Source organism: Brachyhypopomus gauderio, chromosome 13 (assembly GCF_052324685.1).
Source record: "Brachyhypopomus gauderio isolate BG-103 chromosome 13, BGAUD_0.2, whole genome shotgun sequence".
In the NCBI taxonomy this organism is placed as follows: domain Eukaryota; kingdom Metazoa; phylum Chordata; class Actinopteri; order Gymnotiformes; family Hypopomidae; genus Brachyhypopomus; species Brachyhypopomus gauderio.
In genome coordinates this window covers 9,727,883-9,746,038 of record NC_135223.1, presented here as the reverse complement: position 1 = coordinate 9,746,038, position 18,156 = coordinate 9,727,883, and the positions used below count along the sequence as shown (strand labels likewise).

Sequence of the window (18,156 nt, the reverse complement as noted above, 5' to 3'; positions counted from 1 at the left end):
TAGGCCCCCAGCACATGTTCTTCACGGTTCTTCTCGTTGGTTGTGATCCTACCTGTTTTCCTCAAGGGGAAATCGTCATGAACGGAGGGCAGGAGGAGGTTGGAAGAGGGTAACGCTCCTCCCAGAGGAGGTGAACTCTGCTCCAAGGAGGTGTGGTGGGAGGCACTGAATGCAGAGGAGACACAAACGTAACTGTCTAGCTGGCCCCACAGCCATAAATCCAGACGACATGCCCCAGTGTCCAGAGACGTACATGCCAAGTTAGTGTTAGGCTATTTAGCATTACATGTTACTGTGGTTCACCAGCATTCTTTTCTGCTGTTGATGAGAAGTTTATGATTCTCCAATCTACCCTTAAACTTGCTCTGCCTTTCAGTAAGATGCACAACAGATGTCAAACATAAATATACTTATATGCATGCTGTAATAAACTCCTGCGTTATGAGCCCTATGATTTCTTCCAAGGTTCATTAATTAAATACCATCAGAAAAAACACTTAAACAGGAACCATTTGCTCAGACATAAAGTGTTTGTTCTTTCGTTTTTATTGTTTTTACTTACGTGAACCAGAGTTTCGAATTGGGTGTCAGTGCGTGGCATGACCCATTGGGTGCTGTGTCCTTCGTGGTTTTGCTCAGAAGGAACTCCTGAAGCTTCTGTTTCACCTCCGTGCTGGCCACAGCACCTGCCACACCACAGGACACAACTCATTCTAGGGCTTGGACAGAGCGTCACTCTCGTGTTGAACACTGCTTTAGTATTTTTAGCAGGGACTAAAACGGAGAGCCTTCATAGTGACATGTTTATCAGGACGACATGAGCAGAAGCTCATCTCAGGCAGCCTCGAGTCATACCGATGACACACGGCCACCCCGCTGCAGTCCTCTTACAACATCGGAACACGTTACTGTGGAACACAGCGCCTTTGAAACTTACGTAAGACACGTGAATAAATATCTCCCCCTTCTGGACAATGGAGATAAGAGCGCCGGTAGAAGGCGGCCTTACTGTTCCGTTTTAAAACGGAAGAAGAGTCTGAACGTGCTGAGACTTTGGTGGAGTCTAGTGTCTGCTAAGCTGAGTGGGTGGAGGTTGGGTGTGGTTACGGGAGGGGCGGAGGGCTCACTCTCTCGCGCGCGATCCTTGCTCCTCAGGATGAGGATCTGCTGCTGGCGTCTGTGCTTCTCCAGCTCCCTCTCCTGGTTCTGCTGCTCCAACTTCCTCTCCTTCTCCAACTGCTCCTGTTGCTGCCTCATCGCCTGGAGCTCCTGCTGCAGCTGAGAGACGCACCGCTCGTCAGACACCTACACCTAATTTTTCCTCCATCGCCATGGGAGGTGCAACCGTGGTGCTTCTGGGAGGCCAGATGTCTCTCACCTTCAGGTGCTCCTGCAGCTGGGCCCGGTGCTGACGGATCAGGCTCTCGTGCTGCTTCTGGAACTCATCGATGAGCAGCTGCTTCTGCATCTGCTGCTGCTTCTGGATGAGCACCAGCTCCTGGTGCAGCTGCCGCTCCCACACGCTCGGGTCCGAGCCCAGCGACAGCATCCTGCCGTCCGTCCGCAGGTCCAGCGGAGACACCGGATCCAGAAGCAAGGGCACCTCGGGCTTCACGTCCACTGGGAGGATGCAGAGGCAAAGAACAATGTAAGTGTCGGTTTCCACCTCTCTGTTGCAGTAAGCATCAACTCTGCAGGTTTTTATGGGCGTCGCACAAACACCCTGCCACGATGTGCAAACGCACAACCCCACAAGAAGTGCTCGTGTCCAAGTCTTTCCTGGGTCTCCACTCCATCCTGATTAGCCCTAGGTCCCAACTCCACTCAGATTAGCCCTAGGTCCCAACTCCACCCAGATTAGCCCTAGGTACCAACTCCACTCAGATTAGCCCTAGGTCCCAACTCCACTTAGATTAGCCCTAGGTCCCAACTCCACCCAGATTAGTCCTAGGTCCCAACTCCACTCAGATTAGCCCTAGGTCCCAACTCCACCCAGATTAGCCCTAGGTCCCAACTCCACTTAGATTAGCCCTAGGTCCCAACTCCACCCAGATTAATCCTAGGTCCCAACTCCACTCAGATTAATCCTAGGTCCCCACTCCACCCAGATTAATCCTAGGTATCCACTCCACCCAGATTAGCCCTAGGTCCCCACACCATCCAGATTAGCCCTAGGTCCCCACTCCATCCGGATTAGTCCTAAGTCCCCACGCCATCCAGATGAATCCTAGGTCCCAACTCTGCCCTGATCCATCCCAGCTCCTCACCCACTGGCAGCCACCATTTGCCACCTCGATGTCCTGTCTGTAGCTTTCGCTGTGATCCCTCTCCTGGGCCTCCTCAGCCGTGACGGCCTTGGACATTACGGAAAAAAATTGCCACCATATTCTTCGAACTGTGTTTCATTACAAATAATAAGCTGGTTACAAAGCCAGAGGGCATCCCTCAGGCCCCGAGAAGCTCTAAATATAGCCAGCAAGGCAGTGGCAATCAATAACAAGCCTGGAGCACCAACTCAGAAAGCATGGGGCAAACAAACGCCCAAACAGACAGCCACTGCCCCCCTCCTCTGCGAATGGATAAGCAATTACAAAGGGATTGCTTTAACAAAAAGAGCTCTAGTATTGAACAAAGCCCTGTTTTTCCAGCCAGTCTAGAACCCGCAGTCCCACACTCCACCGTCCTTCTGCTGTAGTCCCCCGCCCATGAGGCAGAACCCTCGAAGAACAATTCCAGTGCAGGTGTTCTTCATCGTTTGAGGGCGCGCACAATAGATCCCTGCTGGTAATTACACAATCTCTAAACAAACAGCTGTGCTGTAGCAGGGGCCTACGGAGGCTGCAAATCCCACAAATCGAAATGAGCCCACGTGCACACATGCGACACTGGCTGCCAATATATTCGGCATGAAGACACTTGTTTGTCCTTAAGATGTTTTTTTCCACTGCCGTCTCCTTGTTCTTCTCAAATGGCACGTTCAGCTCCACGAATCATAATCACTGGGTTGTTTTTCAGGAATGTAAGTACATAACTAGTTCAATAAAATGACTTAATGCAAAAAATCAATAAGTAAAACAAAAACAAAATAGATTACATTCTCTGTATTTGTAAAACTATCAGGTGATATACGGCAATGATGTAACATGCAGAGAATCAGGTCTGGATCCTTTATTCTCACGCCATCTCAGCCTCGCTAAATATGCAAAGTATTTACATACCTTTGAATATTGTAATAAGGCAAATATTTATTAGGCACACACCTGTAGTGGTCTGACATCGCCTTGTTTGTTCAGTGTTTGCTCAGAATTTGGTTAATTAAGAATATGTAAAGAATTATATTTCGATATTCTGTATGTAATACAAATACCTGCATATAAATTCTGTCTCCAGATATAACCAAGGTCTGCTGTATAAGTCAGACTCCTTCAGACACTCCAGTCACCCCTTGTGGGTTGCCAGGGTGAGACTGTTCCACTGACGTAAATAGTGGCTAACCCATTAATGGCAAAGTATTTATGTACTTTGTTGTGCTGTGCAGAATGCTGCAGTCAGAAATGCCTGCATGCGGCATTGACGAGTATAAATAGCAACATGAAAAGCGAGTGGTACGACCTAGGGCTATAACAACCCTCACACCCCATCCACCACCCTAGCCAGGCTGCCATGGCAACACTGGCGACATCATTCTGACTCCTCTTCCTGCAGATATTGAGCCGCACTGTGAGGTGTCTCCTCCCTGTGAGCGCCTGTGGATATTACGTCATCCCTTAGATAGGACGCGTGTGTGCGCACGCACAGACGAACCCTTGCCACCACCCTCTCCCTTGTGTTTGCACCATGCATATACACCTGCTGCGCACACACACACACACACACACACACACACACACACACACACACACACACACACACACACACACACACACACACAGACAAAGGTCGATGATGTCATCTCCAGGTGGGGCAGAAGCTTCTGAAGAGTAACTCACATCAGGCCACCCAGCCCACCTCATCACCGTGCTCCGAGGTGCCTGCCCAAGGGAGCGGGGGTCCTCAGAGATCAGGACCCAGGAGCTCGCAGGGAGACTGGGGCCTGCGGAGACACAGGTGCCCTCCAGCGGCGGGGAGCTGCTGAATCTTCCTGGCGAGGCCGCCCCTCTGAGCCAGGGGCGCCAGGCTCGCCACCCTGGCGCGTCTAAAAATAGCGTCAGCGGAGTCACCTGCTGGCCTGCGTGGCGCTGTGTAGCGGCGCCTCGTCCCCCCCCCCCCTCCCCCCTCAGCCGCCATCGTTAAAAAGGATCGCTGTGATTTAACCGCCCAGCAGTGCCAGAGCGCTAGCGGCGCCAGAGCGCTAGCCGGCGAGTCCCCGCCGCTCCACCCGTAGCCAGGCGTAGCCTGTTCCTTTGCCAGCTCAACGCCACCTGCCCCACTGGTCAGTATCGTGCCCTTCCTCTAGGGCAGGCCGTGAGGTTACGTAACGCTCCTAGCAACGCGAGGGTTTCTGGCACGCCAGCGGCCGCGTTTCGGCCGGCACAGGTGAGATGAAGATGATGAGGTCATGTTTTTGAAATAGAACTAGCCCTGTGATGTCACTGCCAGCACAACTCTTGGCATTACACAGAATCAGGCATGCAGGTGTGGCCTATTCTGAGATCACCAAACAGGTTTAACTGCTGTGGAACACAATAGCAACAGTGTTACAGGTCAGTGCTGTGAGTTCCATTAACATCAAATATCTGATCATGGCCACAAACTCAAGGACATATTTGAGCAGAACTCAAATGACATTTCACAAACATACGAGTTCTACATTCAAATCCGAGGCAGGGCACCATGGAAGAATCATCTGGGCCCTGGCTCTAACGCCCTTTCTTCTCACCACTCCAGTCTTGTCCTTCATCAAACCACTCATAATAAAGTTCCCCAGACCTCCTACAACGTGCAACTGGTCAGTAGTCCTTGCTGAAATAGAGGATACCTACATCATAATCCTCCAACTTTGGCACGTCCCCTCCCACTACAGCCCTGTCTAGGAAGGTGACACTACATGTGGTACCGTGTGCCCGGGCCTCGTGTTTTGGACCCAGGACACCAGGACTGATGTTCCATATGTACTGCAGCTCAGATAAACCTCTAATGTATCGTAAATCGCTGCTGAACTGCAAAGAGAATACAGAACAAGCAGCAAGCAAGCTAAATATACGAGCCTTTCTGAGCACACCCTTAATATAGATCATGTGTGGAAGACTATCACACTTGCGGATCCGCCTAGCTATTTTAACTCAGGCAAAAATAAGAGTCCCCAGCTGAATTTATGTAAGTCATTCCACAGCCTATTTTTTCTCCCAACTCAATAACTGTGCAAGTGTAAATGTAACCTTTGATTGCTATTTATTATTTAATAAGTGCAATTAATTTACTCCAAGCACATTTTTATTTGCTTTACTGATATATACTGGCCTGTGTTTTGGTTACTTGTTTGAATAAAGCGGGACTCGTGGCTTTATTTTTTAGCGAGGTCATAGATTTATGCAAGAGAATTTTTTTGGCACCGAGGAGTGACAAGCATCGTAAACCATGCCAAAACTACCCTTCCTAGGGGCTGTCAAGAAGGATAGGGTGACCGATCTGATGGACTACATCTCCCATGGAGCAACTGGGCAGGGTTTCAACTGCAGGCTGATCTGTTGCAAATTGCTGTTGAGCGCTGATGATCAAAGCCGCAGGTCTCTGGTGATTCCAGACACACATTAGTAGGCCTCCCACACATTGCTAAATGAAAGAATGCTAATTTGTTTTGTGAAGTTAACATATGCACCTCCCTGTGTTTCAGTTCTATGCAAATGTGACACTCGGCTGCCTCTGTACCTTAAGAAAAAAGCCAGAGGTTTGCTACATAATACAATAAAACATAAAAGTACTGATAATGTTTGGCATGGGTGAAACCTCATTGCATAAGGATATTAATAACCAAAGAATAGCGAAGGTATATTTTGCATCCATTCTAACTTGAAAAATTATATAAACATACAGAATATGGCAACAGGTGTCTGAGGACACGTTAACTACAAAAAATAGCTACTCCATCATCTCTTCTCCATAAAACAAACGATAAATGTACAGTTGGTCATGATTCATTGCAGAAGTGTGTGGATAGGCTCAGGGTGTCGGCATTGTAAAATGCATCCACGGACTGCAGTGAAGAGTGAGGCAGGCTCTGCATTTGAACATGAACATTGAGCATGAGCATTAGCGTGAGCATTACCGTGAGTATTATCATGAGCGTGAGCATTACCGTGAGCATTATCATGAGCGTGAGCATATGCGTGAGCATTAGCATGAGCGTGAGCGTGAAAGCAAGCAATGGCACTAGACTTTAAAGTGCAGCTTCATCCTCTGAGATGAAACATGGCTCAGGCCCACTGGCTGCCTCCTTAACTGAATACAGATTATGCATGCACCAGCGGGCCTCCACCAGCTGGTCGGAGGTCAGACCTTTATCCAAAGCACAAAGCACAAGATGGCATAAATGGCATGAACAAGCTGGTTCTGAGCCTGTGGTTAAAGGTGGGGCAAAGGCGTGGCAGATGGCAGGTGCACTACTTTTGGCCCTTGCTGAATTTTACTGCAGGACGTTGGGGGATGCAAATGAAAGTGATCTGCTACATCGGTTACGCGGCCCTGGATAACAGAAGGCACTGACGGAAATCATCGCGCACTACAGTCCGCGTGCCCACGTGTGCACACGGCTGCACGGCATCAAAGCCACTGTCCAGTTCTGTATTTCTAATGAAGAGCCTTAGGGTGTGGGGGTAGAAGCTGTTCCATCATCCCAAACAACCCCGAGGTACTTGAAGATGAAAGCAATACGTCAATATCTGTGGTCTGGGGGGAATGAAGCGTAATATCTCCAACCAGAACCATGTCATAAACCGCTTGTTAAACAGGCCACTGTTCTGGGATCAGTAAAAAAGCATTTCTTGCTTCCTTTTTGTCACAACCTCTTCCCCAAGATGAAGTTCCAGTTAAGGCAGAAGTGTAATAAAGCTCATTAGTAATTACCCCCGGGCTATAATAGGGGAGCTGTCAGAGCTGTTTTTATTTTCTACTCTTTCATGCAGCTCAGCGTCTTCAACACCATTTCCATTAGAATATTAATTAGAGTGTTTTTACACTCTGTTCAAATGTGTGACAGTCACATAAGCTGTGTGGGAGATGGGTTCACACTAAATGAGTGGCAGGTTTTCGCAACGAGGGTTTATCTTGTCGATCCAACTCAGCGTGCCTTTATTAAATGATAATGCAAAAAGGTGATCGTTTATGTTCAGAAAGGCTTTTTTCCCCCGACCACAACCTACTCATGGGACCACTGAGTTTCTATTTTACTTTAATGTATGCTAAACTGGTTGTTTCGGTCTGACTTGACAGCATAATTACTACCGACCATGCTGAGTGGCTTGAGGGCTAAAGGGGGAAGAGAGAGAGAGAGAGAGAGAGAGAGAGAGAGGGAGGGAGGGAGGCTCAGTACATGTTTTGAGAGAATCAAACAGCAAAGAAGAAGAAACCTTCGCCTTATGTTATTTCCTCCGAAGGAAAGTCTCACAAACGCGAGAAGCTGACAACCGAAAGACCTTTTCAGCCTGCACCCCTCTCATAAACAACAGATCCTCAACCAAGCAAAAGATCACATGAGAGCAAATGACAAAAGCCTCTATTAATACATGTTCCAGTGTATATGGTTATATTAGGCGCGTGCTGAGATGGAACGATAACGGTACGTGGCGGCGGCTAATCTTAGCGCCCTAATGCCATAAACTGAAAATAACATGGCTAAGAATAGCTGACCCACAGAGCACCAGAGCTGCAAGCTGCAAGAAAATGGCTGGTGTTTCACCACATTCTACCGCACAATGCTTAAATGTGCCTCTTAAAAGCCCCGGCTTAATCTAGGCTGATGCTAAATACATTGGCCACCATGATGAAGATCAGACCATGGGTTACTCTGTGGGCCACCCCGTTTCAGAGGTCTGCTCTCCTGCCCCGGGATCCTCGGCCCCATAACCAGTTGCTCCAGTAGCTGAGGCTAATTGGAAATTTTCCTTCTCCTGATTTCCTTCTGAGACCACAGGTGTAAAGGGACATTTGCACAGCGGGAAATCACATGGATTCTGTTGCTTGCCTTAGCATAACCATTTTCTGTGTTGTGTAACAAGAAAGAAGGAAATGCTGTAGGGGTTTTTTTTTTTTTAGAAGCCACAGCAGAGATGTTGCAACACTGCAATAATCTAGCGGCAGGACTCTAAAACAATAATGCTACTCACAACAGTCAGCAGGAAAAGAAATGGTTTGCATGTCATGTATTGTACATAAACTGAGAAGATCAAAGATGAGGTGAACCTCTCTGTGTCACAGGGACTGAAATGACTCAGTCTGTTTTGAAGTTATACACATTCCTCCTCCGCTCACACCCCCCCCCCCCACCCACCGATCATCCCTGCAGTCCTTAGAAAACGCATAAGAACCAAGATTTCAATGGCAAGTAACTACGTTAGAAGCAAACAACGGTAAAGCACAAGACTGAATCAGTGCGTAGACTTTATACATACAGCAGCTCCACACCACCATATCAGTGGGACGCTATGGCAAACACGCTGCTCAAAATAGATCGACTTATTGTCTCTGACATGACACCTATCACAAGTAACGATCTTCTCACATTGACAGTGTGTTTCTGTCAGCCAGTTTCCTGCTCGCAAGACAGGAGCTACAGTAGCACATCCTGCCCAAGCCAGGATCTTTCATTCTGATCTCATTCTCTTCTCATTCTGTTCTTAACGCAACCTTTATTTAACCACAATGCCACTAGAAATCAATGCAAGTACAAGACAACATGGCAGACCTTGGTGATCCTTCCTTCTGGAAGAGTTATATCTGAGGCAGGTGTCTACTTCAAGATCAGGGCAGAGACGGCGTAAACCTCGCACGACCAGCACCCTAGACCCCCCACCTCCATCCACCGCCCACGTAGGGGGCACATGCAAACCACCTGACAGGAGCAAATACCTGTTAATGCAGCAACTAATCAGACTCTCCTGTTGCTGCTGACACAAGTTTAAAGAGCTTCGCCTACAGCACAAGAGCTGGAGCGTGTGCGTGTTTGAGGGAGAGAGGGAGTGCGAGACAGAGAGAGAGAGAGAGAGAGAGAGAAGGAGCAAGAAACAGTGAGAGAGTGAGAGAAATAGAGAGAGAGAGCGCGAAAGAGAGAGTCACCTGAGTTGTTGACGTTATGCATGTCGCCGTCGTGGAGGACCAGAGGCAGCCGGTGTTTGCCGATGCCGTCTGCGGAGAAACAGGAGTCGCCCTCGTAAATAGTCTGTAGCATTCTCCAGTCAGCACCACATCGCCTGTCTGCCTGGCTCTTCCTGTCACACTGTCAGCCGGCCCCCTCCTCCCCGCTCTCTCTCTCTCTCTCTCTCTCTCAGGAGACCACACACGCTCGCTCCTGCCTCCTCACTAGTGACACTATGAGGAAAAGACAACTCCTCCCTCACTAACCCCAACAGTTCCTCCCTTCGCCTGCTGTCTCCTTCACTCCTCGTCACTTCTACTCCACTCGTCAGGGCGTCGGGAGATTCAGCGGGGGGGGGGGCTACACCTCCTCCTGCCGAAGCTCCTTAAAAAGCTAATAGGCTTTTTCTCCCGTTTGTTCCTCCTCACAAAAACCGCCTCTCTCTTTTTTTTTGTTTTTTCGCTTCACTCTCTTGTCTGTCAAACCGCGGTGGCTTCAATCTCACGTGCCTCTCTGGGTTTTTTTTTTTTCCTACTACAAGATGGCTGAACAACAGCTCTTCTCTGCCCAACTGGGGATCTTTGTTGCAAGCTGCTAAGATAGCGGGGTTGTGATTCTAATTCCTCTCACCTTCTCTCTCCTTCTCTCTCTCTCGCTCACTGTGTCACAGCAGCTCACTGTGAAGAGGAGGAGGTTCATTTGCATGTGAATCAACAGTAGCGTGGCCCACAGGTGACAAAAATAGAACAATGGCTGGCCCTGGCTATAAATAGGTCAGGCGAGGCGCGGGGATTGGAGCAGCATTGATGCGTTTAAAAAATACCGCACCAAACACAGCTGTGGCTCTCGTTCTCTGCCAGAAGGCATCTCTCCCTCTCTCTTTCTTTCTCTCTCTCTTTCTCTCCCTCTCTCTCTCTCTTTCTCTTTCCCTCCCTCTCACTCGCATTCACTCTCCCTCTTTTCGTTCCCTCTTGTCTGTTCTCTCCCCTCTGGCCTCCATAAAAAAGACACACTACCCACTTTCTGGAAATATAAATATCATCTGTCTGCATTTTGCTTGACATTTTGCTCCTCTGTGCAGTTGTGCTAAGACTTTCTCATGGATTATGTGCACAGCTCAGACTATATACAGAGAATTGTATATGGAGCATTCCAAAGGAAATGAAATATTCCAATGCCAAATCATAACCAAGGCTTGGCATGAAAAATTATTCAGCCCACCTATTCTTATAATCTTTCAAACTAAAAACAAAAATGCATAAACTGTAGAAATACATGTTGAAAATACTATAAAGGTATAAAATGGGACCGAAACTCAAACAGCACCAAGACTTTCTGCAGCACTGCATTCAGACTTACAAGGTGTGAACTAAAATCCAAGTCTGGACTTGTTGTTTGAATGTACCTGTAAATCCACAGTGTAAAGCATTAAGTGTATTGAGGCCAGTACAGTTCTTCAGATAGGGTTCCCTGTCTGGCCGTGTGTGGTTAAGATGAATTAACACTGGTGGTGGTGGTGTTGGTGGCGGTAGTGTGTTTGTGTGAGTGTGTGTGTGTGTGTGGGGGGGGGGGGGGTGACCATCTGTGTGGGTCAAACTTTATTTAAAACTCAAATCCCCAGGTGACACAGCACTGCTCTACTTCATCATGGTAAACAACCCCTACGTTCCTCCTCTGCAGGAGGAAATAAGAGTTTTAAGGCACACCTTTATAGTTCTCCAAATAGTTCTCAATTTTACAAGTAACAACTCTTAAAGCTGCCTACAAAAAGTCGTTTTCTTGTTATATTAAGACTATGAGCTTCGCACAGTAATGCATTCATTATTTATTAGGTAGGTAAAACTAGGCACTGGGTAAAAGGTAAAACCTAAAACCACACGCGAGTGTTTTGTTTTGACGGTTTTTCAAACATGCGTCTGATTTTGATTTACCTTAATACCAAGAACATACGGAAAAGCAACGCCATATCTCAGAAACAAGATTTCCTATCCTTTTTGCCAAAATGGAAGCAGCTTTAGACTTGCTAAATCGGAATGCATGCTGCTAATAGCGTAATTAGACAGGAATACGCAAGGGATGAACTTGTCCCTTAAGCCCTAAACGGAAAGACGGGATTTCAGAGATGTCAGTTTAGCGTTTTTGGATGCTATTTTAAACTACTCCCCGTCAGAGCTAGGGAAAACTTATTTTGCTGTGTTGTTTCACTCTTCTAATCCACAGCAAACCCTGGAAGCGTATCCACAAACTCTGCAAATGAATGTTTTGATGCTTGTTTTAGGCAGACTCTGCTGTAAAAACGTGTTTGGTCCCCTGTTATTAAGCACCGAAGGCCGTTAGTGAGCAATTATACGATGCACACAAACGTAAGATGTTTATTTTTAGCTGAACTTGTGCAAACTTGTGCAAGCACAATGCTTATTTTGTAGTTACGCTCAATGTTCCAATGCAAGAACTTTTTGTGAATAAACTCAGGCCGTTAGGCTTACGTGTCACACTTAAGTAATCGCTCTGACCAAAGAAGACAGAAGCTCGTTTGACAGAGGGCAGAGTGAAAGTGGTTAATGATTATTCAGTATGAGATGTAACACGCTAGCACTAATGTCCCCGGCACCTGTTAGCGTGTTGGACATCAGTAGTGTCACTGCGGGCGGATTCAAGATCACCATCCTAGCAGCTCTCTGCAGTCAAAAGCCCAAAGACACCATCTGTCCAGTCATGCCAGAACTTCCACAGAGCCGCCCTCAGCTTCTCTCTACGCCGCCGTGCTGCGGGGGCTCTTTTATTTCAGAGAAAAGTCTTTTGTCTGTGTCGTGTAAGGATTTTTACGTGTCGCAAGAAATCTATTTTCTAAAGTTTAACTTACTCTTTTCAAGAGGTTTAAATGTTTTTTTTTTTAGATATATATTTATTGCTTTTTTAATAATTTGTCTAAGACGCCCATTGGGGGGAAAATTTTACATATTTAAAAATAACTTTGATAAAGAAAGTGCATTGTATCGGATTATGAGTGTAAATGAACTCATATTCAAAATAATAATAATAATAATAATAATAAATATAAAATGCAATTAAGACACAATTAAATGCACAAATTATGAAAAACTATATATTGTGTAATAGTTTGCTGACGACTAGGATTAGGGGGTCTGTTTAATAGAACAAAAAATTTACTCAGCAAACAAGGAAAAGAGAATCCCGTGAAATGAAGAACTGTTAAATCAGAAGACATTAATAGGATGTGTGGTGTTGCTGTCTGCGGTTTTCAACCGCTGATCTGTCCAGTTCTGTTCTAAATGGGTCGTAGCATTTGTCACAAATTGTCCTAAATACAATAAATAACCATTAGCTCCCTGGCCTACAGCTATCTTTCCAAAATAGACTTTTCATTATCTGAGCATTAGCACAGATTAACCTACACTTTTGTATTTACTTCTGAAGTCAGCTTGTTTTGCTGAAGGATTGGGAATTTGTGTGTGTGTGTGTGTGTGTGTGTGTGTGTGTGTGTGTGTGTGGTGTGTGTGTGTGGTGTGCGTGTGTGCGTGTGTGTGTGTGTGAGTGTGAGAGAGAGAGAGAGAGTGTGTGTGTGTGTGTGTGTGTGAGTGAGTGAGTGTGTGTGTGTGGTGTGTGTGTGTGTGTGTGTGTGTGTGTGTGTGTGTGTGCGTGTGTGTGCGTGTGTGTGTGTGTGAGTGTGAGAGAGAGAGAGAGAGAGAGAGAGTGTGTGTGTGTGTGTGTGTGTGAGTGAGTGAGTGTGTGTGTGTGTGTGGTGTGTGTGTGTGTGTGTGTGTGTGTGTGTGTGTGTGTGTGTGTGTACACATGAGCGTACGTGCATGTGTCTTTAATAGCCAGCAGTCTTGATGGGCAGTAAAGTGGTGGCGGGGCCTATTATAGCCTGCCTGCGTCAGAGCTGGCCTTTGTTCCCTCTAGTCCTATTAAACCATTTAAGTGTGAGCGTCAGTGTGCTAGCTGGAGCTACACTTGTTGGCCTGGCCCAGACAGGCTGCTGTCACCTCCCTCACGTCAACTGTTCATCACACTTAGCCCCCAGAGCACTTTCCTCTCCAAATTTAAATAAAAGACAACTGTAGAATTCTAGAGAAAGAAAGAATGTGTGTGTGTGTGTGTGTGTGTGTGTGTGTGTGGTTAGATAGATAGATAGATAGATAGATAGATAGATAGATAGATAGATAGATAGATAGATAGATAGATAGATAGATAGATAGATAGATAGATAGATAGATAGATAGAAAGGTCACCCACTGCAGGGCCTCACCACAAAACCATGTACGTGTCCACTGTTGTGCTGTGTTATACGTGTAAAACAAGTCCAATAGAGAAGAGCTCAGAGCACAATTTCAGTCATGCAAATTCAAGTTTTGTAACTTGAAGTGACATCCGAACTCATTCTAAGGTGTACTAGGTGTGCCGTGCCATTAAAATGTATCTGTTATAAATCACGATGCTGTTATTCTCACATCCAGAAGGACATGTTAGCAGGAGATGGCTACTGTTGGTCTAACTGCTAAACACACACAAACGCACATTCGCACAGGCAGGTTTTTTTTTCTCTCTCTCAATGCATTAGAGACGGGGTTTTTTTTTCCTCTGGAAACCAAATACCAAACATATTTACTCTAAAAGCTCAACACTTTTTCTTTTGTTGTCATGAAAGGTCTCATCCCAAGTACGAGCCCATATAAAGACCCCGTTGCATTAGTCATCACGGGGTGAGCAAATATTGCTCCTTGCTAATTAGATCAGACTGGAGAGTGTTCCTGTTCCACTCCGCGCTGGATGACCAATCCGTGTGGGGTGAGGACGTGTTAGCATCAGGCCCCGTTCACTAGCTTTTGTTTTTCGCATTAACAGAATTCTCTTTCCATCTCTCTCTCTCTCTCTTTCTCTCACTCTCATTCTGTTTCTCTCTAATTAGATCCGCAGTTAATCTTAGATAGAATTAATTGAAATAAGAATATCATCTGACCTTGGCACCTAATTCAGCTCACACTGCCTCTCTCTGTCTTTCCCTATGTGTGTGAAACGCACTAATTGTCCAGTTATCTGTGTACAGACGTAAACGTGTGTCTCGTCCCCATAGAGTTTCATCACAGGCATTAAGGGAGACTGTGCCAGATGTGCAGTTGACTGCACAGCGCTGGTAGCAGGGGAGCCCAGTGCAGTATGGGTACCTGGAAACAGGTGTATCCCAGCTTTCCCCTGAGCATCATTTACCTACAGATGTATCACATTACATGTGCACACATACACCACACAACACACACACACATGCACTCACACACATGCATACATATACACGCACACATGCATACGTACATATGCACAAAAGGTCCACACATACAATTTTTGATTCCAGTGTTAATGGTGCCAATTTGATTTTAATGTTACATTAACGTAAAATACATTTCAATGACTCATTTTAGCATTAGCACAGTTTGCAAACCAGACTCACAGTTCATACTGATATATTGTAATATGGATTCACCTCCTAAGACTTTCACACAGACACTGGCAGCTTGTCAGCCACAAGGTAGGACACCTGCTCAAATTCTTTTACTCTTCACTCCAAACAGGCTTCCCAAAACAGCTCTCTCTCTCGCTTTCTCTCCTCTCTCTCTCTCTCTCTCTCTCTCTCTCTCTCTCTCTCTCTCTCCTCTCTCTCCTCTCTCTCTCCTCTCTCTCTCTCTCCTCTTTCTCTCTCTTTCTCTCTCTCTCTCTCCTCTCTCTCTCACACACACACAAACACACACACATATGCACACACAGTCTCTCTTTCTCTCTCTCTCTCTCTCTCTCTCTCTCTCTCTCTCTCTCTCTCTCAGCACAGTCTCTCGATCTCTGTCTCACACATAGTCTCTCATCTCTCTCTTTCTCTCTCCATCTCTATCTCTCTGTCTCTGACACACACACTCTCTCTCCATCTCTCTCTCCATCTCTCTCTCTCCTCCTCTCCATCCACTCACCCTCTCAGTCCCCTCCTGTCGGCCAATGCAGATAGAAGGCGGCAGGCAGAGCGTTAGCCTGTCCCTCTAGCTTCACTCCACACTGGACACCCAGAGCGTAGCCTGTCCCTCTAGCTTCACTCCACACTGGACACCCAGAGCGTAGCCTGTCCCTCTAGCTTCACTCCACACTGGACACCCAGAGCGTAGCCTGTCCCTCTAGCTTCACTCCACACTGGACACCCAGAGCGTAGCCTGTCCCTCTAGCTTCACTCCACACTGGACACCCAGAGCGTAGCCTGTCCCTCTAGCTTCACTCCACACTGGACACCCAGAGCGTAGCCTGTCCCTCTAGCTTCACTCCACACTGGACACCCAGAGCGTAGCCTATCCCTCTAGCTTCACTCCACACTGGACACCCAGAGCGTAGCCTGTCCCTCTAGCTTCACTCCACACTGGACACCCAGAGCGTAGCCTGTCCCTCTAGCTTCTCTCCACACTGGACACCCAGAGCGTAGCCTGTCCCTCTAGCTTCTCTCCACACTGGACACCCAGAGCGTAGCCTGTCCCTCTAGCTTCACTCTCCACACTGGACACCCAGAGCGTAGCCTGTCCCTCTAGCTTCTCTCCACACTGGACACCCAGAGCGTAGCCTGTCCCTCTAGCTTCTCTCCACACTGGACACCCAGAGCGTAGCCTGTCCCTCTAGCTTCTCTCCACACTGGACACCCAGAGCGTAGCCTGTCCCTCTAGCTTCTCTCCACACTGGACACCCAGAGCGTAGCCTGTCCCTCTAGCTTCTCTCCACACTGGACACCCAGAGCGTAGCCCGTCCCTCTAGCTTCACTCTCCACACTGGACACCCAGAGCGTAGCCCATCCCTCTAGCTTCTCTCCACACTGGACACCCAGAGTGTAGCCCGTCCCTCTAGCTTCACTCTCCACACTGGACACCCAGAGCGTAGCCTGTCCCTCTAGCTTCTCTCCACACTGGACACCCAGAGCGTAGCCCATCCCTCTAGCTTCTCTCCACACTGGACACCCAGAGTGTAGCCCGTCCCTCTAGCTTCACTCTCCACACTGGACACCCAGAGCGTAGGCCCGTCCCTCTAGCTTCACTCCACACTGGACACCCAGAGCGTAGCCTGTCCCTCTAGCTTCTCTCCACATTGGACACCCAGAGCGTAGCCTGTCCCTCTAGCTTCTCTCCACACTGGACACCCAGAGCGTAGCCTGTCCCTCTAGCTTCTCTCCACACTGGACACCCAGAGCGTAGCCTGTCCCTCTAGCTTCTCTCCACACTGGACACCCAGAGTGTAGCCCGTCCCTCTAGCTTCACTCTCCACACTGGACACCCAGAGCGTAGCCCGTCCCTCTAGCTTCTCTCCACACTGGACACCCAGAGCGTAGCCTGTCCCTCTAGCTTCACTCCACACTGGACACCCAGAGCGTAGCCTGTCCCTCTAGCTTCTCTCCACACTGGACACCCAGAGCGTAGCCTGTCCCTCTAGCTTCACTCTCCACTGGACACCCAGATCGTAGCCTGTCCCTCTAGCTTCTCTCCACACTGGACACCCAGAGCGTAGCCTGTCCCTCTAGCTTCACTCCACACTGGACACCCAGAGCGTAGCCTGTCCCTCTAGCTTCTCTCCACACTGGACACCCAGAGCGTAGCCTGTCCCTCTAGCTTCACTCTCCACTGGACACCCAGAGCGTAGCCCGTCCCTCTAGCTTCACTCTCCACACTGGACACCCAGACCGTAGCCTGTCCCTCTAGCTTCACACTCCACACTGGACACCCAGACCATAGCCTGTCCCTCTAGCTTCACTCCACACTGGACACCCAGGCAGCCTCATAAAAGCACAAAAGGCAGCCGGACTGTACATTGTACATCCAAAACCCAATTAGCGCACCCATCTGGCCGCATTACGGGAGCAGCTTTCCGCTCTAATGATTTAGCCGTGGTGCCTTTATTAGGTTATTCTGTCTGGCCTCTGCCGGCATTTCCTGCAAGATGTTCGGGGTGAGTTGGAGAGCACTTTACAGGCCGGATCAAATAATGTGCAGAGAAGCACTTTCTCAGACGCCACAGTAATGTGCGTTTAGTGCGTTTCCAAACATGTTTGGAAAGCTCTGATAAGTGTGGTGTTATAAACAGAAAAGCCCCTCGACGCGTCCACGGATGAGAGACGCAACAAACGCTGGTGTTGGCGCCTGACTGTGCTGTCGCCCCAGGGGGGTGCCGGGTTGGGCGTTTGGCCATTGCTGTTGTGTATAGAAATTAAAGTTGATGATGTGCATATGAGCGTTATTCTTCTCCTCAGCCTGTCAGTCACAACTAGCCTCGAGCCATCAACACCTGTCAATGACATGACGGTGACATTCACATTAGGGGTTTGGTTTGCTTGCCACTCCAGCAGACAAAGCTGGTTCTGCCAGGTTCACCCAGGTTCTGCCGGGTTCTAGAGAACACCTGCTTTTACGTCTACTCTTCTGCAGTGTCCCAAGGTCATCACAACAGAGTCTCCTCAGTCTCCTCAGGCTCCAGTGTCCCTAGGTTTATGGTTTTAACACAGTGCACTCAGCCAACAAACAAACTTACCAGTGATGTTGCAAATGAGAAATTTGGGGGAATTTTACTAAGAATTATGACTGGAAAATTTCACAATAATCGTACACAGATTGAACTGTACAGTGGGGCAAAAAAGTATTTAGTCAGCCACTAATTGTGTAAGTTCTCCTACTTAGAAAGATGACAGAGGTCTGTAATTTTCATCATAGGTAAATTTGGGTAAACTTGGTAAATTATGGGAGACGAAATGAGAAAAAAAATTCAGGAAATCACATTGTAGGATTTTTAACGAATTATTTTTGTCAATCAGTGACTGACGAAAAACTTTTTTCCACACT

General features: G+C 47.7%; 1 protein-coding gene across 3 annotated transcripts in view; it reads right to left on the bottom strand.

Annotated features, from left to right (window-relative positions):
• The window catches only part of hdac9b (histone deacetylase 9b), a 37,194-nt gene that overhangs the window by 11,547 nt on the left and 7,491 nt on the right, over window positions 1-18,156 (bottom strand). For 2 of the 3 annotated variants that reach the window (XM_076970745.1, XM_076970746.1), the window contains 5 exons: window positions 9,271-9,339; window positions 1,379-1,620; window positions 1,128-1,278; window positions 563-686; window positions 53-165 (listed from right to left, as the gene is read on the bottom strand). In XM_076970745.1, coding sequence (XP_076826860.1) covers window positions 53-165; window positions 563-686; window positions 1,128-1,278; window positions 1,379-1,620; window positions 9,271-9,339 — 699 coding nt within the window. The remainder of the gene's footprint in view (window positions 1-52; window positions 166-562; window positions 687-1,127; window positions 1,279-1,378; window positions 1,621-9,270; window positions 9,340-18,156) is intronic. The other variant, XM_076970747.1, reaches the window with a different exon arrangement.